This window comes from Scardinius erythrophthalmus (assembly GCF_964197995.2).
Source record: "Scardinius erythrophthalmus genome assembly, chromosome: 3".
In the NCBI taxonomy this organism is placed as follows: domain Eukaryota; kingdom Metazoa; phylum Chordata; class Actinopteri; order Cypriniformes; family Leuciscidae; genus Scardinius; species Scardinius erythrophthalmus.
Genome location: NC_138223.1, coordinates 25639437 through 25665445, shown reverse-complemented (window position 1 = coordinate 25665445; position 26009 = coordinate 25639437). Strand labels below are relative to the sequence as shown.

The 26009-nt window shown below is 36.2% G+C and overlaps 3 protein-coding genes across 5 annotated transcripts in view; all 3 read left to right on the top strand.

Annotated features, from left to right (window-relative positions):
* Positions 1–5713: 5713 nt before the first annotated feature.
* lbx1b (ladybird homeobox 1b) lies at positions 5714–7036 on the top strand (the record flags this gene model as incomplete). The annotated part of the gene is made up of 2 exons (XM_081360443.1): positions 5714–6026; positions 6561–7036. The coding sequence occupies 2 exons, from the start codon at positions 5714–5716 to the stop codon at positions 7034–7036; spliced, it is 789 nt and encodes a 262-aa protein (XP_081216569.1).
* Positions 7037–11164: 4128 nt separating this feature from the next.
* cenpk (centromere protein K) lies at positions 11165–20724 on the top strand. The gene is made up of 10 exons (XM_081361389.1): positions 11165–11299; positions 11575–11709; positions 12026–12070; positions 13543–13606; positions 13768–13814; positions 13922–14004; positions 18346–18441; positions 18753–18888; positions 18983–19036; positions 19911–20724. Exons 1-10 carry the CDS (start codon positions 11297–11299, stop codon positions 20064–20066), a joined length of 819 nt encoding a protein of 272 aa, XP_081217515.1. The 5' UTR covers positions 11165–11296; the 3' UTR covers positions 20067–20724.
* A 3547-nt stretch (positions 20725–24271) lies between these two features.
* Positions 24272–26009, top strand: part of rims1b (regulating synaptic membrane exocytosis 1b) — a gene marked incomplete at both ends in the record, with an annotated part of 89184 nt that continues 87446 nt past the window's right edge. For all 3 annotated transcript variants that reach the window (XM_081361721.1, XM_081361722.1, XM_081361720.1), the window contains one exon: positions 24272–24438. In XM_081361721.1, coding sequence (XP_081217847.1) covers positions 24272–24438 — 167 coding nt within the window. The remainder of the gene's footprint in view (positions 24439–26009) is intronic.

Genomic DNA, 26009 nt, shown 5'->3' with positions numbered 1-26009 from the left:
ATCATGAACTATTTAAGTTCCTCATGTCTCCAGTAGGTGGCAGACGTATGTTAATGAATCCTCAGGACAGCGGCACAGAGCTCAGTGGACCGCACACTCGCATGCTTTCCGCTTACTTTTCACGAAAGGTTTTGTTCAGGCTAGGGGATTGTCATTACGAAAGTAACTTACCCTTTAAAATATCTAATAATATATTAATTAAAAAAATCTGTTTTGGTACTATACGGTTATCTGGACCACCCGTGACCACACGTAAATGTAGGTACGGTTAACCTAACCCTAACCCTAACCCTAACCCTAACCCTAACCCTAACCCTACTCCCAAATAGGTGTGGTCCGGATAACCGTATAGTTCCTCTGTTTTTAATTAATAAAAGCCTTGTCAGATAGCCTATATGTCAAGGCTATTGGACCTTGATCGTCATATAAATCATGAGTGAATTTGTTTAAAATTAATATTATAACATCATCGAATTAATATAATTAATATGGTTAATATAATAAAATATATATTTTATTAGGCTAATATGAGAGAAAAAAAAGATTGATCTCCTAAACAATAAATTCTTGGTTTTTGACATGGCTGCATCAATAATTTATTATCTTTTTCAGTCTGTTGTTTTCACCAATAAAAAAAAAAAAAAAAAAAAAAAAAAAAACTCTGAAATTTCCAGCCCATTCACCATTACCTTCAGGGGAAATACACGATTACATTAATGTTCCTTGCTTCAGTTCATTATTTAATGGTATTAAAATATCTTTTTCGCTTTTGATGAGCTTTTCTTTCTTCTGTGATTCAACCTTTTAATTACACTGATTTAGAATCTAATTATTTGTTAGGCCTGAAGCCATTACGCAATGTATATTCACCTTTAATTTAGAGTCGAGAAATTTTTCTCAGTCTCTAGTTATTTGTTTTTAAACTGCTTTTTCAAATCCAGTATGTTCTCTAAATGACATAATGTTACACTGTTTTTGTGCGCTAGACTAATTTTCCACCACAATGCACATTGTAATACCAATTATTAGTGTGTTTTCAGTATAGTTCCAGTATTTGCAGTTATGTGCTTTATTCTCTTTTAATTGAATAGATGTGTGTAATTTTACCCCATCTCCATTGGCTTATGTTTTACTGCGACTAATCTGAAGGTTGTGACCCTCAACATAAGCCTGGCCTGTTTGTTCACATAGCAGTCAAAAACATTGATCTCTGACCTTTAGGATATCCTGTTCTTAAACATTTGTTGTTATAAAAGATTACAAACATTACAAATTGCAATAACATTAATTATTGTATAATAATAATAACAACAACAACAGCAACAATATATACATTTTTAATGTTATATAAAATATTTTGTACAAAATATTACAAAACATTTTTACTAAAGATAGACACAATTTGTGCGTCAAGAAATGATCATAGAAGCTTGTTCTTAATAAAAATCATGTTGCAAATAAAGGTGGCAGCAAAAGAGTGTACGGGGTCAGTAATATTAGGGGTATTGTTACCATGCTGTCACAGTTCTGTTAGCTTGGACTTTTAGTTTGTTTCATCACATGTATCCTGTCTCCATGGTCACAAGCATTATGAGTTTTAGTTCAGCTGTGTTTAATTAGCACCTCATTATCTAAGTTCCTGCTTGTCTGTTGTTCATTGTCACGTTAATATATATGTGTTTGCTTGTGTCTGCACTAGCCTTGTGGAAACCTTCGTCCCTTCATTGACAGAGCAACCGTTACACATGCATATACAAATGAAAACATTTTTGATATGGCAAGATACACAAAACAAACCCTTCTTCCTCGCTAATGGAAAGCGATTTGTTACAGCATGCATCTTTCAACCAACAGGGTGATGCCATTGTAGGGCTTTTGCTTGTAGAATGGGGGCTCTTTACCCTAAATCCTTTATCATCCTTTACCCTTTCATTTGTTCAATAATGAATTGATTTGATCCCCTTGAACAAAACTGAAAATTTCACACAGTGAATTCCTAAATCAGGAAAACTTTTCTGCAGAGTGTTTTGAGGAAAGTGTTGAGTCTATGGCATTTTGGAATAACCCATCTACATTAATAAGTTCAGTGCTTTCCTGATTATTTTGAATGTAACCAGTGATAAAGATTCCCATTCATTTTTATAGGGAACTTTGTTTCTTTGTGACTATTCCAACATTTTGATACTCTGAACTGAAGGCAAATTACACACTTTGCAGCTGTTTACATAACTGGAAGATTAAATCACTTAAGATTCACATGAAAATGTATGAAATGCTGGCATTTATTAGACTAATAGACGAATAACTGTTAAAGGTTTGTTTGCTCAAATTATAATATACATAAAAAATAACATTAAATTGTTCGTTTTTTTGGAAACTTGTGTGACACTTTTGCAAGCTATTCAAAATAGAAGGTGAACCTAACAGAAACATAAAGGCATTCTTAAGCAATCTAATTCAGATTCTTCCTTTGTAAAGATAAACATTGAAAAAAAGTGTGTGTTATTTATTTTTTAAGCTATTGCATTAGTTAGCTATTGATGAGCTATCTTTCTTAGGAAGTCAGATGTTCACTTTTCATATATTAAAAATGTGTAACCAATCCGCATGGCGACGGCTCCATCGAGACAAGGCTGTTCCCATCAGGGAATGTTCCGATGTGAGATGAAACGCTTGTATTACACAGAAATAAACGTTTGATCATGCGTAACTTAATAATCATTGAAGGTGGTCTGTTTTAAGAGGTGGGATTTGGTGGATTACCACAAGCTCATGTTTCTCTTAGATATTGGATACCGTTCACCTTCCACTTCCAACTCAAACACACTCTCACATTCACACGGCAGGAGATTGCACAACTGTTTTTGAATCAAAGTCATTTTAAACATGGCATTTCAATAGGTTTTTATATCATTGACACTTTTATTTATTCATCTATTCATTGCCTCTTCGTTTTCTTTTTTTTTGCCTCCATATTTGCCTCATGTAGCTCATCAGATCAGCTGTTTTATGATTTATAAATAATCTTTAGTTGAGCTGACATCACTCTCTCTGAAGGACTCAGCAGCTGATTTACTTTAGGCAGATGATCTTCCATAATCACAATGTTCATTCCCCACCCAGGCTGTCTATAATTTCCCTTTGAATATACAGTATACAATGTGTGGAGATCACATGATTTTAATTCTTTTTTGATTGATTAATCTTTAAACTATAATAGGCTATAATACATTTCAACCAAATTTTAACATAAAGCCTGTATCAGACTTTGACAGTTACTGATTGTCATTGTGAGACAATGTGAGATATTTGGGGTAACTGCTCTAGTAAATGTTAATTTAACATCATGTGTTTTAGATTAAGAATTTCTGGGGGGGAAAAAGCTCTTCCTTTTTATTCTTGTTTCTCTTCTAATGAGTGCTAGGCTTAATCCAGAAATGTTTTCTTTAATCTGAATAATCTTGGTAAACACCAGTTATTTCGTTATGTTTATGGCTGCCCATTATGGGCTGGCTGGCATTATAATTGGCTTAATAGTAGATTCTTTTAACAATATTTTTTTCTCATTTCAGATGTCACTAAAAAACAATTTACTCTGATAGAGTTATATACTTTGAAGCCCCAGTTAATAAAGAAAAACACTAAATAAAGAAGGCAGCCAGAGGTCAAGACTGCCATTAACTCAACAGTCAGACTGCATTGACTGGGCTAATTCATGTTTCCTGCAGAATCTGCAAGAATAGAGTGTGTATGCTGTGTGTGTTGTTTGAAGAAAAAAGAATAAACGATAGAATTCACTGGGTGACATATTCTCTCTCTCAAATTAAACAGTCATGTCTGTTGTCAACGTTAAAGTTTGTGCTCTTTTTGTCCTCAATATTAAAGAACTGTGAGTTTTCCGTTTTCTTGGTCTGCATGTTTTTAACCAATTTCACAAGACCCCACAATAGTTCCACATTGAAATAAAAAGCTTAATATATAAAGTTAATCAGCTAAATAAGTCCATCCTTTGTCCTAATTTTCCCTTTTCCTTCATCCAATGGCAATTTGCACCAGTCATTCACATTCAAAGTTTCATATGGGCAATTACAGGAGCAAACCAGACTAATCTTTTTCTGTTAGGTTGCATCTATATATCTTGGACCATGCACTTATATTAATCTCTGAGAATCAATATTTCTTAAACGTTATTATTTTATAATTATTTTTGGTCCCACTTTATATATTAAGTGGCTTTAAGTACTACATTTAAATTAATAATTTGATACAATGTACTTATTGTGTAACTATATGTTTTTACATTGTACTTACATTTTAAAATTGCCTGCATTTAATTACAGCTGTAATTAATTTATGTAATTACATTTGTAATTACAGTTAACCCTTCCCTTACAGCTTAAAAATACCCAATCCACCACACCTGTCCCTAACTTTACCCGTATCAATAGCAGCAAAAGTGTTTTACAATACAGCATGAACACAATAAGTACATTGTACTTATTTATTGATGTAAGTACATAGTACTTAACACCACTTAATATAAAGTGGGACCTTATTTTTTAATTAACTTAGCCTACCTATTATTTGTTTGAATTCATAAATTACTTTGGGGAACGTATTTATTTGGGGAATTTAGGAACTTAAGCTATTTTTTTACAAGGTGGCATGCTTGGCATGATCTTGGTAAAAGTTTCGACCTTATTTCAGAACTTTCAGACCTGGCAGCTTTTCCATGCGCTTTATAATTTTACATAATAACGAGAAGAAGAAAAAAACCCACTTTGGTTAAGATTTAACGAATCGGGAAAAAAGATTTAATAATTTTTATAGCATAATAAATATGGCAATTAGAACTCAGGACAAAGGCATGAGTTCCGATATTAAACGGATAACAAATAAAATTTCACATTTCAAACGCCAATATGCTTTATGTAATTATCTAATAATTAATGAATACTAAAACATCATGTTGTGTAAGCAGCGATCGCATATGAACTTCCGAAAATGCATGGCTCACTTAAAAATGTCGACTTAAAAAAAAAAAAATTAGCATGTCTAAAAGACTCAAAATGCACAAAATAATTTCCCTCCTTATCGTATGAAAACAATAACACGAAGACCTATGTGTTATAAATAGGCTATATTTGATTTAATACCAGACTGCTTCGTAAACAATGCAGGCTATATATATTTCTCAATAATAAAATATTGCACACGTTTATTGATTATTGATTTAAATAATTGGCGCAAAGGCTTTTTAATATCTCACCAGTTGTTCACTTTTAAAGAGCTTCGGTAGGAATTAGAATGGCTAAAACAACTGTAAGATTGATCAGTCGTCGTTTAGGACTGTTTCTTACGTAGAAGGCAAACAACAGCCACCAAACACAAACCTTCATCGCTTTACACGACTCCGCCTTTCCGTCATAGTTAATTAAGTGATCACAAGTCTCCTCAGTCTCCAGAACTCTTAACAGAACTGCAGACCTGTCAAAGCACAAGATCTCACTGCTACTTGCTGTTGGGTGGTGATGCTTGGTGAGAGACTAACTCGTTGGACGTTACCATTGTAGCTGGGCAGTATTTCGTGCTTCAAGATTATTGGAAAACTGGACGTAAAGTTATAGTTTACTATCGCAAAAAATATATATATTTTGATACCACTTCTCTTAAACACAAGTTTTGTAACCAAAGCTGATTGGCAAAGGCTTGGATGACGACCACCAAAGTTGTCAAAATGTGTGAGGCTATGGAGAGGCGTGGGATGAACCCCCTGGACCAACTTCCACCACCTGCGAGTTCCAACAAGCCCTTAACGCCCTTCAGCATCGCAGACATCCTCAGCAAACCTACTGTCAAACGACCTCACAGGATTCACCGGCTTCCAGCAACAGAGAGAGCCCGGCAGAGCATCACTATATCGAGGCAGACTCTCATCAGTCAAACATCGCCTCTGTGTGCTCTGCAGGAGCTGGCGAGCAAGACGTTCAAAGGTCTCGAATTAGGCGTGCTCCATGCAGCGGAAGGTAAGGAAAGACAGAGTGTCATTTAAGTTTTAGATTGTAAAATAAATTAATAATAATAATAATTCAAAATGAATGTACAAATAGTAAAAATAGCAATTGCTTTAACTCATCAAAATAAGCAATTTTCAACTTTTTTTTTTTTACAAGTTGTACAAGATTCAACTATTTTTTTAAAAGTCAGTTTAATGAAATTTAAGTTGAAACGACTTAAACATCCAAGTTGATTGTACTTAAACATTTAAGGCAGCAACTTTTTTTTTTTTTACAGTAAAGTGGCATGGAAAACCACTAGTCAAAAAAGTTATTTTGATTAATAGTCTATATGTTAATATGTTCATTGATTCGTGTTTAAATTAATATTGAATCTGTTGTCATATCAACTTATCAATATTAATGGGTATATAAGGATAGTTAAAAATCTTATCAAAAGTACATAGCCCTACATAGCAATTATTTATTAGCAATAACTATTATTAATGTAACTTAAAATCTGTCAGTGTTACATCAATTTTTATTTTATTTTCTCTTCGACAGGAAGGGATGGGTTGACTGTGTTTGGTCAAAGGGACAGTCCTAAAAAGCGCCGAAAATCTAGGACGGCCTTCACCAACCACCAGTTATATGAACTAGAGAAAAGGTTTCTCCGTCAGAAATACTTGTCCCCTGCAGACAGAGACCAAATTGCCCATCAGCTGGGGCTGACAAATGCGCAGGTCATAACCTGGTTCCAGAACCGAAGGGCAAAATTAAAGCGAGACCTGGAGGAGATGAAAGCGGACGTGGAGTCGGTCAGATCCACGGGTGTTGTAGTCCCTCTGGATAAACTCGCTAAATTGGCGGATCTGGAGAGGTGTGCAGCTGGAGCCACGGGGCCCGAGTGCTCGCCACGGCTAGGTCAGGACTACAAGAGTGCGCACAAATTGTATCTGTCCCCCATGTCGTCTCTCTCGGACCACACAAGTCAAGACTACTCCGAGGACGAAGATGTGGAAATAGACGTTGATGTCTGATGTTAACCACGATGTTAAACTCTTTAAAGACTCATATTTTAAGTTGTTACAGTGCGTGAACATGCATGAACATAAATGATTGTAGTGTTTTCTGAAACTTTTATTTATAGCCAGACTATGTATTTGTTCAATATAGTGTTTGAGCTAGCAGCTGTATAATATAATAAAATGGCTTTAATGAGTGTAATAAGAGAATATTTCATAAATCAGGGCAACAAACAGAGCAATACAACTTCCTAATGAGAAAACTATTTTTACAAGTGTATTTATTGCATATTCTTCATTTGTACACAATCGACAGTGACTGCTTTTTGTAAAGTTTTGTACAGTTTACCTGCAATATTATATAGTGCCTTTCAAAATTAAGGCATTACACCAATGTGTCGTTTAATGTATTGAGTTCGAAAATAAAAACATTTATTTATACCTTTCATAATGATCATGTTGTTGCCGAGTCTGTAAATCAATAACAATCGTCATATTCTTACAAAACACTTATCGATATATAAATATAAAATAAGATAAGAATATATATAGTCCTATATATATATATATTCCTTTGCATTAGGCTAATTGTTAATGTATATTAAGTGATTCTTGATAGCGGTAGCCTACAGAAATAAAAGTCTGAATTTTATAGCTTTATACTGCAGTAGGCCAGTTTACCTCAATTATATTTCGATGCTGTGAATTTCTTAAAAAAAAAAAACAACAACAGTGAAATATTTTTAGATCTTAAACATTTATTGACAGAAAAGGTATTGTGCACGACGACCAAGAGCTTCATACTTTTTTTTTTTTTAAAGTGCTAACTGCCTTGATTTCGTTCCTCGAGAAAAAAAAAGGAAGAAAAACATTCTTGGCCCTTTAACGCTATTGTTTTTGCTCTCTGCAGAAGAAACAGAGAGCCTTTGGCTCGCTCCTCTCTCTCTCTTTCACTCTCCAATAGCGTGACTTGGCTTTTGACCCAACAACGTGTGTTTTTCCATTCTGAGCGAAATTTATGTGAGAAACACAAATCTGGGGCGCTGGGGAGAAAAAAAAAAGGAGAAGAAAGACACAAAAACACCAAGTTTTGGTCCAGTTTCTCCAGGGCTATATAATCCTTTTTGTTCACGGGTGAAGCTGTAATTTCCAGCGTAAAGCATGAAAGCTGAGGACAAATGAGCCATCCACCCTGATGTGACAAGCGACAATGGCGCATGGCTGGACTCCTGCGGCTCACCATACTGAAACAAGTGTGTCCAGCCACATAAAAAAGACGCGAACGTTTGGAGGCCATATGGTTTCTGAAATTTTCACACAATTTCAGACAATTTGATGGATTGCGTTAACCCCTCTTTTAAACTGTTTAACGCAGCGCGAACAAAGGCCATGCATTGGAGTCTCTCCTCGAGAAAGCATCTGTACCCATGAATGTCCGCTCTTTTCTTCTCGCCTTTTTAGCTTGGCGTTTTGAACAAGTCAATGAATTACAATGAAACTCTCTCTCTTTTTTTGTGAGGCACTGACTTTCGTCCCCCTTTTGGGGATTTCAAATGATTTGTTAGACTTGTGTGGGGGGACTTTTTGGTTAAAGAATACGTCCTCATTTTGTTGGAGTTTTTCATGTTAAGGAAGGGACTCGTTAAGCGTTCAAACCAAGGCCCTCATGACAGCTTTGCTAAAAGGGGTCTTTTGTTTATAGAGCTTAATTCTCTTGCCTCCTTACCTTGAGCCTATTTGACTCTGAGGAGATTAATAACGAAAAAAAATAAATAAATCTGGATATACCGTGCTAAAGAGCGTGCACGCGAGCTTTAAAAACAAGACACTTGAGTTTGCTGTCAGTGTCATGAAAGGAACAGCAGCAGGCCAACGATGGCTTTGAACAGTAACTCTAATAAACGTTTACCTCTTTACCTTGTTTTGTAAAGAGGAAGATTAAGAGTAAGGCCAAGAGAATGCAGCTGTTATTGTGCATAGCCTATATAAATGGTCACAATTTGACCTGTCATCTTTAGAATATCTTCGGTTTTGCGGTATCTGTATATGGTATTGCTGTCCAGGAGTAATAGCTGGATAAGTGGATTTATTTAATGTAGAGTTAACGAAAGTTATCATGCAGATGTCTTAACAAATGTCAGTAGACCGGGAAGATTTTAAAACTTTTAAGTTAATTTAATATAATTTTAAGAATTAGCCTACTTTGTTTTCCCCTTTTAAATAAATTGTTGGTTATAAATTATGTTAAAATAATTGATATTTGTGACAAAAAAATCACTATATATATATATATATATATATATATATTGAAGCAAGGTGTATTTTAATAAAAAACACCAAGCCATTTTTTTTACTTTATTTTTTTAGAAGAAAAAAAAACATTTAGTAACAGGAATGAACACTGGGTGGAATGAGTGTGTGTATGAGAGAGAGAGAGAGAGAGAGAGAGAGAGAGAGAGAGAGAGAGAGAGAGAGAGAGAGAGAGAGAGAGAGAGAGAGAGAGAGAGAGAGAGAGAGAGAGAGAGATGACAGTGTGTGAATGACATTTCTGAGTTGAAGGGATTTACTGTGAAGAACTTCACAGCGAAGGAGGTGGAAAGAGAAAGAAGGAGAGAGAAGAGAAGAGAGAGGAAGAGAGAAAGAGGGAAGCCAAGACAAAAAGGGGGAAAAGAGAGAGTTTCGGGTGTGTCTCGCACCTTCCCTTGTAGAATGCCATGGTCGGGTGTTTCTGGCATCATGGGTTCTCTCCATCTTCTACGAAATATAAGAAAGACAAAGACAAAAAAGTCACTTCGTGGTGGACTGGCTCCCTGGAAGTATGGTATTCACATTGTAAAACTAATGGCTACACTTTAATTGTAACTGTAAAACTAATAAATCAGGTGAAAATTATTATAGAAACTAATTCACACTATTAAATCAACAAAACAGAGGACTCTACTCACCCCTGTTACTCTAGTTCACTCCTTATTTTCCATATGAGTAACAGGACTGAAACAGGATTGAGTTTTTAAGCAAAAAGTTATCAAATACACAACATATGGCCACATAGCATACACGCTAATGAGGACACCGAGCAAATTCTAGTGACTTAAGAGTTAATATATATTTTTCACACCCATTTGTCATCTGAAGAAATAAATGTAGGTAAGAGGACAGTATGTTGAGACTGACCTTCTCAGCCATAGTTAGAATTTCATCAAATATACAGAAATTAAAATGAGAGGACTTTGGTTTTCTCAAGATCCAGATGATGCAACTTCCAGATGAAAATGTCTTGTGGCTTGTTCCAAGTTTTTTAGACGGGGCAATTTGTAAGGGTAACAGGACTGAGTGAATGCCCGGGGACCCGACAAAAATGTGTATTTTATATATAACATATGGATTTCTTATGAAAGAAAATTTGTTGAGTCACAGAACAATGCAAAAAATAAAATAAATAAAATAAATACGATTTATGCACTATTTTAATGATTCATGATAAAGTTTAGGTTTAGATAGAGGGGACATGTAACAAAATTCTATTTTTATAGTATTCTCAGTAGTTGTATTAATGTTTTAAATCATATATTTAAAATGTGCAGTAAAATTAATGTTCAGGAACTTTTCTAGATAATAAAAAATGTATTTTAGATATAATTATTTTCATGCATATTTATACATGCAATGTCCTGGGGACAGACATCTTACCCATTCGGTGGAATGGCTCATCTATTTTCCTTCGCCAATACAATGCAGAGCGTATCGGCCAGTTTCACTATTTCTCGCTCTCAAGTTCTGTTATTCCGCTGCCCTCTTGTGGAGAGCACTATGGTATTGCAGTCTTGTGTGCCTGCTTGATTTTTTGCAGTTACAACTGGATATGTTAAGATCTTGTTAGCGCATTTACCTCAAATCTGGAAGTTTTTTATGTGTAAAAGGAATTTTGAGTCGTTTCTTTTAAAAAGTAGCCTATATAGCTATATTTATTTATAATATTTATTTCGTTATGACTCACACTTCTCGTATAAGTCCACTTTTTACATTCATAGCAAATATTCCTTTAAGGTCTATGCAATACACAGACAAATGGGTGTGCTTAAACCTATGTATTAATGAAATATACAACATTTTCAGTATAAGCAGCGCAGTAGCAAAATCCTTGAACGTCCACAGCGTGTGACGCCAGCGTTACGTCATGACGTTGTTGCTGCCTGGCGGTATTTTTGTTTAGGGTTTTTTTGTTTTGTTTAGAGCCACACTGTCACTTGGGTGTAGCATTCGCTTAAACGATATATGGTGAGTACCAGCATGACTGCTCAATTTGGATTTACCACATGATATCGCCACAAAATAAACGAAAGCCTTTTCACTTTACAGAACTGTTTCGCGTCCAGTTATTTGAAATCGTTAACATTAGCTGCACGGCTAACGGTCACCTTTTGGATTAATTTATACACATTTTTGAATGTACTTTATCTGGCTGGAGTTTTGCGTATGATGATCTGCGTTTCTCTTTTCTGCCCTTATGTTTGGTGCTTCTTGCTTGTTTGCCTTTTCTCACACATCTGTAGAGCCCAGCACCACCGAAGCAAACAGAAATGGAGCAGGACAGCCAGTCCTCTCCGTCCTCAGACGACGCAGGATGTAAGGCAGCTAAAGCAGTGTTGTTAGAGGAGTGTGAGGAGCAGTTTGGACTGCTACAGAAGGTAACTAAAGTTCATTCGCTATGGGATTGTTTTCAGATCGGTGGTCAGTTAAGGTGAAGTATACCAATTCTTTGTTTTAAAAAATATAACTTACAACTCTATGAATCACAGGATTTTTTGTACAGCCTATGATCATAAGGCGCACAGACCTGGGTGGTGTACATTTTTGTATCATTGAATGTAGTTAGACAAAACAAGTTACATGTTTGTCATATTTTTTGCACCCTTTTATTTAGCCTTTTGTGATTTATGTAGACCGCTGCTGCAGAAATGCAACTGTCTAGTTAACACAAGCACTTAACGTTATATCTTTCAGCTTCAAAATGAGATCATTTTGGCTGACACAGAGGCTGATGATGAGGTTTGTCTTTCTCCTTTTTGTGCTTTTTATTTTAGAAATCAGTTGTGTGCATATAAATGTTACTTTTCAGTATATAGGCCATTCTACAGAATTGGTTCAAAGTCAGAGTTTAAAACGTCTTGCAAAAAATGTGTCTTTCCCCACACGAGTTGTTGCATACAGCAAATTGTATAATATCCAAGGCACAGATTTCTAGTAATTGTGCAGTTAGTTCTCATATTTTATTTTCAGAAAGTTTTGGAATATTTTTTCTCTCCCCAAATTTGAAACTACCGAAACAAAATAATAAATAATTTAATAAGGCTTATATCGACCTATTAAGATTTTGTTTACATCTACCTTGTAAATATATTTTTTTGCTATTTTATTAAAAAGTTTTAACAGGTAAATCAATAACAATTACAATTTTAACAATATTTCAAGTGTATTTCATGAGATTTGTTGTAATACAAATTTTTAATCCAATCTTTCTATTGTAAAAGGCGTAAAGTTTATCATACTGATTTCAAAGTTAATATTTGGATATACATTACATTGTACATTGAACATATATGATAGGCCTATAGGCTACATACATTAGTTTGGATATACATTGAACCAAACACTATAATATCATCTTAGTTGATAATTCATATACTTTATTTTTGTCAAAACATCTCATGTTTCGGTCGTGACGGCACATTTTCGGTAGGGACTAATGTTTTGCTAGCGACCAACTCACATTACAGAATTTTAACTCTCATACTTAAACACTACTAAAACATACTAAAATACTATGACTATACTATGATGACTGTACTATGATTTGCATAACTACAAAAATTTGGTTTATTTCCCCCAAATAAAGGATAATGTGTTCCCTTTTGTCACTACCAAAACAATGATGACGTTTCGGTCGTGATTGCTTCAGTAGTGCCAATTTTAGATACTTGTGGGGCTAGATCAAAGATGCCAATCAGCACATGGTTAACTTGCACAGTTCTGAACAGTTCAGTTGTACAAACATAACACATTAACTCTAAATTATGGGACCTATCTACTATGAAAGAGAGGCTATAAGAGAGGGGGACAGGAATTCCTGATCAAAAATGTAGGAGTGTGGTTTAAATCAGTCTCAGACAATGGGCTAAAACATACACTGTTTCGGTAATGACATGAATTTGCGGGAAACATTTTTTACATCAAGTTTCATGATTTACAAAGAAAATTAAAAGTAAATACTTTTTAAACTTTTTTTTGTTGAAGAAAAAATATATATTTTTTAAAACAACAAAGGACAGCCACCTCCCAATTGAAAGTACCCAATAAATGATGATTTTTATTAAGCTTACTGATATTTTAAATATTATTGTGGGATTCAGTAGATAATAGAAGGATCTTAGTAAACATCTAAGATTTTAAGATGTGATTTTTGGTTGTGATTGCCAAAATATGGTTTATTAATTATTATTTATTTATTTATTTGTGGGCAGGCAGTGAATCGCCTGATTGCAGTCACATCTGAGCTTGAGCAGTGGCAGGAAATGGAACCAAAATGTAAGCTGTTACCTATTGTTTTATGTACGGTTTCAAAATGATATAAAATGGCTAATAAATGCAATATTCAAAACTCTGGTAACCACACTTTTAATTGCACAGTTTATGTGAAGACATTTATTATTATTATTATTATTATTATTATTATTATTATTTTCTAGTGCTGACAACAAATCCTGAAGTCTTAGTAGATGTTGGAAAAGAAGAGGTACGTAACTTATTACTTTAATAACACTTAATAGGCGTACCAAATAGAGAGCGTACTAAAATATAAATGCAGTTACAACTTTCTTTTTACACTATTTCTCCTCACAGTTGCAAAGACTCAACAGTCAACTTAAAATGGTCCTGTCATACTCAGAAGCAAAGTTGGATGCCCAGAAAAAGATTTTGAAAAGGTGCGACACAGTTTTTGTTAAAGAGCCCCAATTATGCTTTTTATTGTTACCGTTCATGCAGTGTTGCATGCCTGTTTCTGAAAAACGAGTAGTCAGTAATTCCAGTCTTTTTTCATTCACAAATGCCAGCCTGTGGTCTTCTTTGGCTGCCTGTGAATGTCTACTTTGATCCGCCCTTAAACACTGTAGTTGTAGCTGAGGCCTGGAAGAGTTTGGTTTGTGTCGACATGATGAGAAGATGCTGTTTTCTGTGCTGCGAAAGCCAATCCACTTTGCATGCTCTTCCAAAGGATGAGGACTCGGGCTCGAATTGATACAAATCAATTGGTTAAATCAATGCCATCATTACTGTTCGTATCACTGTGTATACATGGCAAGGCAAGTTTATTTATATAGCACATTTCATACACAATGGCAATTCAAAGTGCTTTACATAGAAGAAATTAAAATAATAAAAGAAATAAGAATAATTAAAACAGTTTAGAAAAATAAAATAAAACACAGTACAAACAGTCGGACGAACATTGGCACAGTGCTCATTCAGTAAATGCATAGTTAAACAGAAGTGTTTTGAGTCTGGATTTGAATGTGACTACAGTAAGAGCACGTCTGATCTCCTCTGGAAGCTGGTTCCAGCTGCGGCTGGCATAGTAGCTAAAAGCGGACTGGCCACGCTTAGAGTGAACCCTTGGTATTTCTAGCTGATATGACCCTAATGATCTGAGTAATCTGTTGGGTTTATATTCAGTGAGCATATCTGCAATGTATTGAGGTCCTAGGCCATTGAATGATTTATATACCAGTAATAATACTTTAAAATCAATCCTAAATCTAACTGGGAGCCAGTGTAAAGACCTGAGGACTGGTGTGATATGTTCATATTTTCTGGTTCTGCTAAGAATCCTGGCGGCAGCGTTCTGTATGAGCTGCAACTGTCTTATGGTCTTTTTGGGAAGGCCAGTGAGTTGTCCATTACAATAATCCACCCTGCTGGTGATGAAAGCATGAACAAGTTTCTCTAAGTCTTGTCTGGAAACAAAGCATCTAATTCTTGCAATATTTTTCAGATGATAGTATGCTGATTTAGTTATTGCTTTGACATGACTACTGAAACTAAGGTCTGACTCTAGAGTCACACCAAGATTCCTGACTTGATGTTTAGTTGTTTGACCCCTAGAGTGAAGGTATGCATTCACCTTGAGAACTTCATCTTTGTTTCCGAACGCAATGACTTAAGTTTTGTCTTTGTTTAACTGAAGAAAGTTTTGACACATCCAACTGTTGACTTCATCAATGCATTGGCACAGGGAGTCAATGGGGCTGTAATCGTTAGGCGATAGGGCTAAGTAGAGCTGTGTGTCGTCTGCATAGCTGTGGTAAGAGATTTGGTTCTTTCTCATTATTTGGCTCATTGGGAGCATATACAGGTTGAACAAGAGTGGTGCAAGAATTGAGCCTTGAGGGACTCCGCATGTCATGGATGTCCACTAAGACTTATGATCTCCTATACTCACATAATAACCTCTCCCATCTAAGTATGACCTGAACCATTTTAGGACTATCCCAGAAAGCCCGACCCAGTTTTCCAGCCTGTCAAGAAGTATGTTATGATCGACAGTGTCAAATGCAGCACTGAGGTCGAGTAGTACCAGCACTGATAATTTGCCTGAATCAGTATTTAAGCGAATATCGTTTATTATCTTTATGAGCGCTGTCTCTGTGCTGTGGTGCGGTCGGAAACCAGATTGAAAATTGTCAAAGGATCCATTCAAGCTCAAGAATTTGTTCAGCTGATTGAAGACAACTTTTTCAATGATCTTGCCTATGAAAGGAAGATTTGAGATCGGCCTATAGTTGCTTAATATAGTCTTATCCAGATTGTTCTTTTTCAGGAGGGGCTTGACAACTGCAGTTTTCAGGGAGTTTGGAAAACTCCCAGAGCGAAGTGAGACATTTACCACTTCTAGGAGATCTGCTTCTAAACTGTTTAAGACACTTTTGAAAAATGATGTGGGAAGTGTGTCAAGAGCGCATGTTGATGTTTTAAGGTGCTGTACAGTTTCTTCCAAAATTTTGCCATCAATTTCTTTGAAATCAGACATAGTAACTACTTTCTCAGGTGGTCTGATCTGACTGACCCCAGAGCAACTCAAGGATGTGCTGATCACCTTTCTGATATTATTGATTTTCTCAGAGAAGAAAGAAGCAAACTCACTGCACTTGTTCTCTGAGAGCATTTCACTGGGAATCTGGCTTGGGGGGTTTGTCAGTCTCTCTACAGTTGCAAAAAGAGTGTGTGTGTTGTTTAAATTGCTGTTTATAATATTTGAGAAGAAAGTCTGTCTAGCTTTGCCTAGTTCCATATTGAAAGCATGAAGGCTGTCTTTGTAGATGTTATAATGGACCACAAGTTTTGTCTTCCGCCACATGCGCTCTGCTTTTCTGCATTGTCTTTTCATATTTTGCACTGTTGTTGAGTTTCTCCAAGGTGCTTTTTGTCTGCCACTCTTCTTCCTGACTTTCACAGGAGCAATATCATCAATTATACCTTTAACTTTTGAGTTAAAAGAATCAAGGAGAAAATCAACAGAGTCTGCAGATATGCTTGGTGTTAAGGATATAGCCTTCATAAATAGTACACTAGTGTTCTCATTTAAGCATCTCTTCTTGACAGACACAGATCTAGCTTCAGTGGCAGGAGAGATCAATATATCAAAGAAAATACAGAAATGATCAGACAGTGCTACATCCTTAATAACAATTAATGAAATGTTTAGACCCTTACTGATAAGTAAATCTAGAGTGTGTCCACGATTGTGTGTGGGTCCATGTACATGCTGAGTCAGATCAAAAGTTTTTAAAACAGTTTTGATTTCTGTACTGAGGAAGGTTTCGGAGCTGAAATTCAGATATGGTAATAGACTGTTTAGTTTCTGACAAGTGGTAGACCGACAGACTGGGCCATCTGATCAATCAGAGCAGAGGAGGCTCTCGGAAAGGAGGGGTTTAGAGAGACGTTTCAGGCACTGTGAGAAAAGATGATGCTGCAGTGTAGTGTTGTCAAGATACTGAAATTTCTAACTTCGATACGATACCTTGAACAATATCGATTTTCGATACCATGGGGAATACTGCTGTATAGATGATTTATTATCTGATAATTGTTTGATAATTGTGTTGCAATAGGTTACATACAGAATGGGGAGGCTTTATTTGAATCGTCAAACTAAATTTACAAAAGACAAGTAAACAGTCGGAAATAAAATATGAACAAATAAAATTGCAAATGACAGCACAAATAAATACAATAGAATAAAGAGACTAATGAAACAAACATGGTCAAGTTTTTCAGGTGGGTCTAATGCCAGTTTTCAGGTGAGAGATACTACAGAATCTATGTAGATTAACATTGGATAGTCTTCATAAAAATGAAATCCAGATTAATGCTACAATTAAAGTTACAAAAGTTTCTCTTTTTCTCTTGTTCTTTGAGTAACATGGCAGGCAGCAGCAGCAGGTAGGCCTATATCAGGCTGCTTTCACTTTAAAAGCGTATGCACAGATTCAATAGTGTGGTATGACGTCACTTCGTCGGCCAACCAGCAGTTAGCATCAAACTGGTTCCCTCGACAAAAACCAAATAGGATTTTTACACAGGCTTTTGGATTATCGCAAAAGAAACAAGTTTTGTGATCAACAAAGGTTTATGATACTTGCATGTTTTGTCCATCAAGATAATCTTCACAGATGAACACACCTTTTATGAATTTTGAAGCCTAAATGCAGTTGCCAGATGTAAAAAGCTAAAGGTAGGCTATAAACGAACTACACCACGGTCCCAAGACTTCAACGTCACCACCACTAAGCTTCTGACAACTCTTTCGGTTTTTATCTAAAAACATTTTCCCAGAACATTTGAGTTAGAATAGTTTATAAGAGCACAATTATAAGCATAGCGAGGCTGTAACTTACCTGTTCGGCAAGATGTTTAATCTCCCCAACAGCCTCTGTGGTCCAATTTAGCCACTTGTTAGCAAAAAAATCACGTTTTGGAGTAATACTGATGCGTTTTATGTCAGAATAAAAGTGAAAGTGTCTTGAGCTTGTTCACCTCAGACCTTATTTCAGCCATTAAACCAAAATCCCATTCAAAAAACCCTTTGACTTCGGGAGTTTTAGTCATTTTAGTACCAACTAATATATATATATAAATGTTTTAGTTTAGTTAACAGTAATAACTTTGTTCATGATTGCTATGCTTAAATTAACTTAAATATGACTGAAAAATACATTCATGAATATAAACAACATGTATAAACTCTGATTAAAAATGTTTTTCAGGGAGCAGACATGGCAAGCTGAGAAGAAAGAAGCATTGAATGCGGTGTCTGAGAAAATCACCAGATTACGACATGAAAATGAGAAATCAGAGCACAGGTTCTTAGTATAATGCTGGGATTAAAAATCACATTATGACATCTGCTTAAAGGGATATTTACCCAAGAAGGAAAATTATTCTCACCCTCATGCCATTCCAAACCTTTGAGTTTTTATTTTATCTGTAAAAACAAAAGGGTAATTCTTTTTAGCCATGTTCATTCATTTGGTTACAATGCATGTTAGAACTAATAGTACTTGTTTATAGAAGATTACATATCCACACACACTCTGTGTTTTTACAATAATGATAATGTGTTTTACATTAATAATCCAATCCTATTTTTTCCACATTTTTTTTTTTTTTGCAGTATTTTGCAGGATATGAAGAGAAAAATTAACAATCTAAAGGACTATCATAGCAGTCTGATGGAAATGCTGAGCGACATGTTAGCTGAGCACTTCCCACTTCCTGATCCCCTAGGAAACGGCACAAAGAAAAAAAGAGTAGGTGGTATCTTTACACTCTCAATCAGATCAGAGAATATTGGATTTGTATTTTTTGGCTGTTGCATATAAATATTGGATTTGGATTTTTCAGGCTGCTGCATATGATGCAGAGATTAACCTGATTTCACTGAGTGAGATTATCGAGGTATGTTCGGATACCCATCACAATAAAACATATTTCTTTTTATATCTTCACATTATGTTTGTAATCTGTTAAGAATAGAATGTGTTATTGATTTAATAGAATGGAAATGAACTTGTTTCTTGACACAGCATGTTTAAAGGTACAGTAAGTGATTTCTGAGAAACACTGTTGATATTTGAAATCAACCCAAACAAGCACACCCCTCCCTTCATTGCTCCGCCCCCAAAATGCACAAGCACGCCATGCAAGAGTGGATGTCTCTTTATCATTCCTGAAGTGAAGTAAAATGATGCTTCATGAAAAATAAAGCGAAGATGACAAACGAAATACAAGGAAGAACAAAAAATGAACATACAGCACACCAGTGTACAAGTAGGAGTTGGTTGTTAGTTGCCAGCTTCATAGCAGCTCCAGACAAAATATGAAAAAACTTTACTATAGCTAACATTACAACAACATATCTTGGTTCTATGAAACATAGCAAAACCAATGTTACTCGCATATGGAGCAGAAACAGCAACCTCTGCGTCCATTTTCAGGGCTTCCCGCTTGCGTCTCTCCAGTGCTGGAAAGCTTTTCTAATATTAACGCGGGTCCTAAAGCTCTTGCCTGATCATAACCCTTCTTTTCCCAGTGATACTCCTCTGACCTGTTCTCTTTGGAGTCTCTCAGCTATCTCTTTTTCAACAGTATTTCTTCAAATCTCCCTATTGCTCACTCCCTCTCTCTCTTCCTACTTCTGATTGGCTACACGTTTGTTGTGCTGCTCGGTCTGATCCACTTTCAACAGTGTTTCTCTGAAATTGCTTACTGTACCTTTGATTTACTAACCCTCTTTTAATCACATTTAATCATACACATTTATTTATTACAGAGATTGACCAATAAAACATTAGAAACTCCACATGACCCGTATGTGACTACTGATGACACTTTCTGGCCCCCGTACACAGAGATGCTTCTTCGCAATGGTATTGCAATACGACATCCAGAAGATTGCAATAAAATCCGCCTGGAAATGTTTTTTTAAATCTTAAGTTCTCTAAACTGAAACTAATTTAAAAATTAGATTTTTTTTGTATGTCTGTAGTTAACTGTAAATGTCTATTTTTACTTAAAATGAAATCAGCTAAATATTTTCCATTATGGTATCACATTGCAATTGATTTGTTTTGAAAGTACATGTCAAGTCCAACACTTAGAATACATGTTTCTCTTCTATAGTTGTGTTGGTGTTTTATTTTACTTTGTATATACATACATTTGTCAAACTGTCAAAAATGAATTCTTAATTAAAACCACCCTAAACATTCCCTTTTTTGGGAAACGTTCATGGTTTGTTAACAAAAAACATTGTGTGAGAGGGGGGGATTGTGTGAAAATTGTGGAATTGTGTGAAATCAGAAATTGGCTTTCAAAAATACACCCCTTCCAACAAAAAGGTTTCAGCAAATGTCATTATATCATCATGTATTATTAAATGTGTAATATTAAAATGAATAAGTTCCTATTTTGTTTTAAAAGTTCTCAATTTGTTAATAGTGCAGTGTTTAGTTGATGTTTATTGTCTTATTTCACTGTTGTGTGTGTTACCCATGCTGTTGTCTTTGTGGGTAATACTGTTCTCTATATCTGTTAATATATTGACCACCGTTTCTGGAGAGGCTGTATTTGAAGTCATTGTTTGGTCTTAGCTTACACTGTCTGTGTTAATATCAGTACATTTTAAAGTATTATACAGATTTTAATAATTCAGGCTGTTATATGACATATATGCTATATATATATGACATTGTTGTTGTATTTTTACAATAATGTCCTGGTAACAGCTGGCACAGCTGCTGGTTTTGTAAACTTAAAATGAACAATCAAAAATATAGTTTACACTTAGATTAAATGGAGCCAAAAATAGCTTTGTGACAACTAGCCCCAGGGCATTTTCCTGTGTAATGCCGCTTCCTTTCAACAGAGGGCGCAAGGGCGCTACTTTTTCCACTGTCGGTCTGTTGCCCTTTACCTGTTGAAAAGACTACAGGTAAGGTACGTTGAACCAGTAGTCGTTCAGAAGTACACTTAAGCGTATATAAATGTCGCATTTATACAATCTGTCAATTTTGCTATTCGGATACATCATTACATTGGTCAGTATACAATGCGCGCGACACCTTGTGAATAAAAATTGAACGAGCTTCATATTGTCCTTCCTAGCCTACTTGTTGGTTTAAACGAATTCGCATTGCTTTAATATAGCTCAAATGTGTGGGATAGTGTGAATATTTAGCCTACCTGAGTACTAAACTTAACAAAAGTGTGCATATAGCCTAAGCTTATTTGGTCAGACCACTTATCTGACTCCCGATTGATAAACAAGCCACTTACAATCACGATAATTCTTTTGAGCATGCGCGAGACCGTTCTCGAGACTGGCTGGCACCCGACGTTCATCGCTTTACAGTTTCTGCAAGTTAACACTACAATCAGACAAAATGGAAACACAACACGACTGTCTTTCCCAAACTGGTCACACTTTTTATTCAATAATAATTCATTAGCAAACTTGACATAAATCATGAATTAATATATATTCACATAGCTAGAAATATGAGATAATGTGCTTGTTAATGTTTACTAATGACCTTATTAAACATTACATAATGAACAGATTAATGTAAAATAAAATGCTTACAAATTATAAAAATAAAACTTTCAGTTATGTGATCAAGCACTACTTGAAAATATGCAAATGTCATTAAGCTTCACTTTAATTTATTACCTAATGCACTTTGCACAATAGCAAAAAAGTTGTTTGGTTGTGAGTGATTCAGATGTTCAACAGAAAATTAACCAATATATGACTGGCCTTTATATTAGGGGTCTTTATGTACTTGCATCAAAATAATAATAATTAATAATAATTGTTAGTTATTCAAAAACACTCTTGCTGCTATTGAGGTGTGATACGGGTAAGGATAGAGACATGTTTGGTGGTATGTGTAGGTTTAAGGGTTGGTTAAGGGGTCAACAGTGTACAGGGTTCAAATTGATTACTATAAGGGAACACACAGGAACAGTTCAAACTGTTTATATTGCAAGTTTTTTCTTAAAAAAAAAGTGTTTTCTCCTGTTGATGTTTGATTCAATATCCTGTTTAATATAAGTGTTGAGGCAATACAAACTTGTTTTGCTCCCAAATTACAATTATTGCCATTATGCATGTACTAAATGATTTAAAGACATTTGCAAATAATGAATAGTTTCAAAGTCAGATTGCTGAAGTGTAAGCATTTCATTAAATAATGATCTGCTAATCATTATGTAACATTTAATACGTTTATTAGTAGCTTTAACATTAACAAACACATTATCTCATATTTCTATCTGTGAATGTGAATATATATTAACTAATGATCTGTTAAGCATTATGTAACGTTTGTTAATGATTTGTTAATGAAAGTTATTATAAAGTGTTACTGAGCTGTTTTAACTTAAAGCAACTTGCACTGGCATATCTTAAAATATGTCAGTGCATTGTTTTGTCTCCAGATGCACACCATAAAGTTTTTTTTTTTTTTTTTTTTTCTAAGGCATGTTTATAAAAGCTATGTAAATGTCCTAATTGAACCAAGGCCTAATCCTGGCTTAATCTAAACCCCGCTGTGAAACCAGGCCTGGGAGCTTCTAATCTCAATTCTTCAAATTGCTGCATCATGTTCAGTTACCACATGTGGATGCATCATGTGAAAGTCAATGCCATGGCATGTGATATCAATGATGTCAAAGACATTGACTTGCTGTTTTTAAATCTGAGTGCATGTGAAGAACATTCCACAGCTTGGGCAGTCTTTTGGAGACTATGAACTGACTTTATATATTTCTAAGGTTACTAGAGGAAAATGATGGAAGACGGCCACCTTAAGAACAGTGTGCATTCATGTCAAAGCTGCAATTTGGAAATGAGACTAGAACGTACAATATATTGAGGCATCATCTAATATTTTATTAAGAGAAATAAATGGAAATATTTGCTAATTTACTTGTTATAGCACAACATTATTGGAAATCATGAAAAGGGCCATATTCCACCACATGGGACAAGAAATCAGCGAGATACAAACATTCGCAGAAATGCACTAAAGTAGCTTAAAGTGTTTTGTGTACACACATACACGCACAAAATAAACTTTTCAAGTCTGGAGAAATGTGCTATTATAACTTTGTGGACTGAATTCATAGCGGAACAAGTTGCATCGTGTCGCTGTCCGTGGTTCTGAAAAAGAAATACTAGCCTGTTGCACTTAGGCTACATGTAATCATCAACATTCGTCGAATTAATTAATCGTGTAAATTTAATGATTGTTGTATTTTTCTCAGTGGATTGTTTACTTGCTTTGGTTTCATCTCTGCCATGCATTACAAATCATTTTTTTACTGCTATACAGGCCATATAGCCCATGTGATTTGAGTTATGTGCACATTATACTTTTGCGAATAATTTCATTTCAGACATCCCTCAGTCAGACAAAACTGTCGAATTGATTGTATTTAAGTGGTCCGCGGGAGCGATTCTAAAAATAGCCTGGCGAGAGTGTGCACCTATTACCGTACTACTGCCAGATAGGCTACTCCTAAAAATACAGAGATGCGAACGTAGCCTACTTGTGAAGGTGCGTGGTCGAGCAAAAACACGACACACCGATATGAAAAAAGAAACGGGAATGTAACTTTCATACAAATGCTTTTTTGCCAATTTCACAAACGAGTAAGCATTGAAGATAGTGCTATATACGCGGCCGCGGATCTGCATTTCCATTGACTCTTCTCTCTGAGAGCGACGGGAAAGAGAGAGAGAGAGAGATCAGTGGGCGAGAGACGGACTCCGCCTTTGCCATCGCCCAATACCGAGCCCCCGGTTCAGTGAAGGGGGAAATCACAGATCTGCTAGCTAATGCCGGAGTCCCTCTGTTTGCGTCGTCTCCGGGCGTAGAGATGATGGGCTTCCCGTAACTGGAGGTGGAGGGGAGAGGCGGGGGTGGGGGTAGCGAGAAAAGAGGAGGGGTGGGTTAAAAAAAAAAAACACGAAGAGAAACAAAAGCACAGTTGTGGGTGCCTGAAACCATGCAAGATTTGCACTGTTCTCAAAGAACGCTGCTCTATCCGCGGACCATGTCGTGAGGTGTGGCTCCAGCGCTCGGGATACTGCCAATTGATAGCCTACGCCTGGGAGCAGGGCAAAAGATGTCCGCCTCGGTAGGGCCCCAAAGCGGCCCTCGCCCACCCACCGTGCCGGCTCCCATGCCTGATATGCCGGACTTGAGTCACCTCACGGAGGAGGAAAGGGAAGTCATCATGGCAGTGATGGTTCGGCAAAGGGAAGAAGAGGAGAAGGAACAAGCCATGCTAAAGTAAGTGCTGGACGATTTCCTTTGTGTGTCCATCCACAGACGTTTTTGACACTTTCGGTGTTCATTTGAAGCTTAGATTCGTGACCTTTCACTACCCGTCACACCCGTAAACGTGTGATTGTGATTCCCTAAAATCGTATGGAGTGATTTCGCAGCTTAAGAACGCGTTAGGTCTAAGTATCCTGGATAAAAGCGTCTGGTTGCAATGGCCTCTGTATATAGAAAGAGGGAGTCAATGCAACAGATGAACTTGGGATAGATTGGTTTTAACAGTCGTTGTAGTGTGTGAGTAGAAATTAGCTAGATTTGAGGTCAGGCGAGTTACAGGTGCACCATGGAGAGCAGTCGGAGAGATGGGGCGTGACAGAGAGCGAGGATGAATCATACTTCGCAACTGCGAGCCACCCCACTCCACCCGATGCACCTCCGGGGGCAACACAAGGTGCTCTTCACCCTCAAGCGCTCGCCCAAACACTATTTTATATGGTAGGCTATAACACACAGCGAATGTTATCTTGGAGAAAGGCTACTGAATGAGGCTTGCGCGCTGGTCTGTGAAGAAAGAAAGCACGTCTAATGTGAAACACGTTAAACGACAGGATGCCAAAACGTCTGTTTTGTGTCTATTGACAATATATTCAAAGATATCCACTATCTGGACTAGAAACACAGCCTTTCGCAGCTTTACAACCGGGGTGTGGTTCGTGATTGGCTCGCGATTATTTCGCCTGGCTCAGTTGATGCATGTGAGGACGACTTGACTACAAACTATAAATGTAGGCTACATTTTTAAGATATAGATTAATGGAAGTGGCGACTGTAGCGACTATCGTGTGTTTCGAGATCTAAAATACAATTTCTTCTCATGTGACTATCATCTCCCTCTCCTCGGCTTGAATGATTTGGAGAAGAAGCTACGTAGAGCGTTAGTTATGGCTCTGACTGACTGAGTTGCGTTTCGCGTATTCCCTTACAGTTACTCTTCAGACGGAAATGACGTGATAGAAAATTGAGGCGAGGTTATGTAATTTTTCCTATGACGACTAATCTGCAACGGAAATGGTAATCTATAGCTTTGACCATGCGATGATTGAGTCATAGGCGCCACTACATCACGACTCTCCAGCCACATCTGGAAATGTGAGGCAGTTGTGGTGTTTCTGTGCCTGTGAAGTGAATGTGCTGAGAAGAGAAGCATATTCAAAATCACCGTTTGTCTCATTATATGTTTACTACTGCACAACAATGACCTCGTGTTTGTCCAGACTGTATGTCACTCTCTGTAAGGTGCACAGTGTAGTAAAAGCAGACAGATGTAGAAAATATGGAGAGGCCTACAGATTTACCATAATCTTAATCTTACATGCTTAATGAATCATGTGTGCTTTTTGAAAATGGTTTTCCATACACTTTTAAGTATTTTTCCATCAACAACTTACTATAGTCAGATTAAAAAATGTATTAAATATAAATAGAAGAAAGCTAAATGGAAAGTATGTACACTAAGGTGTGTTATGAAACAATGTCCCTGTCTTAGGCCTAAATATTAAGGACAAATATAAACAAATAGT

Coding starts and splice junctions, on each gene's coding strand:
- cenpk (XM_081361389.1), top strand. Junction 13,607..13,767: donor GCAGGAAATGGAACCAAAAT/GTAAGCTGTTAC, acceptor ATTATTTTCTAG/TGCTGACAACAAATCCTGAA. Junction 18,442..18,752: donor AATGAGAAATCAGAGCACAG/GTTCTTAGTATA, acceptor TTTTTTTTGCAG/TATTTTGCAGGATATGAAGA.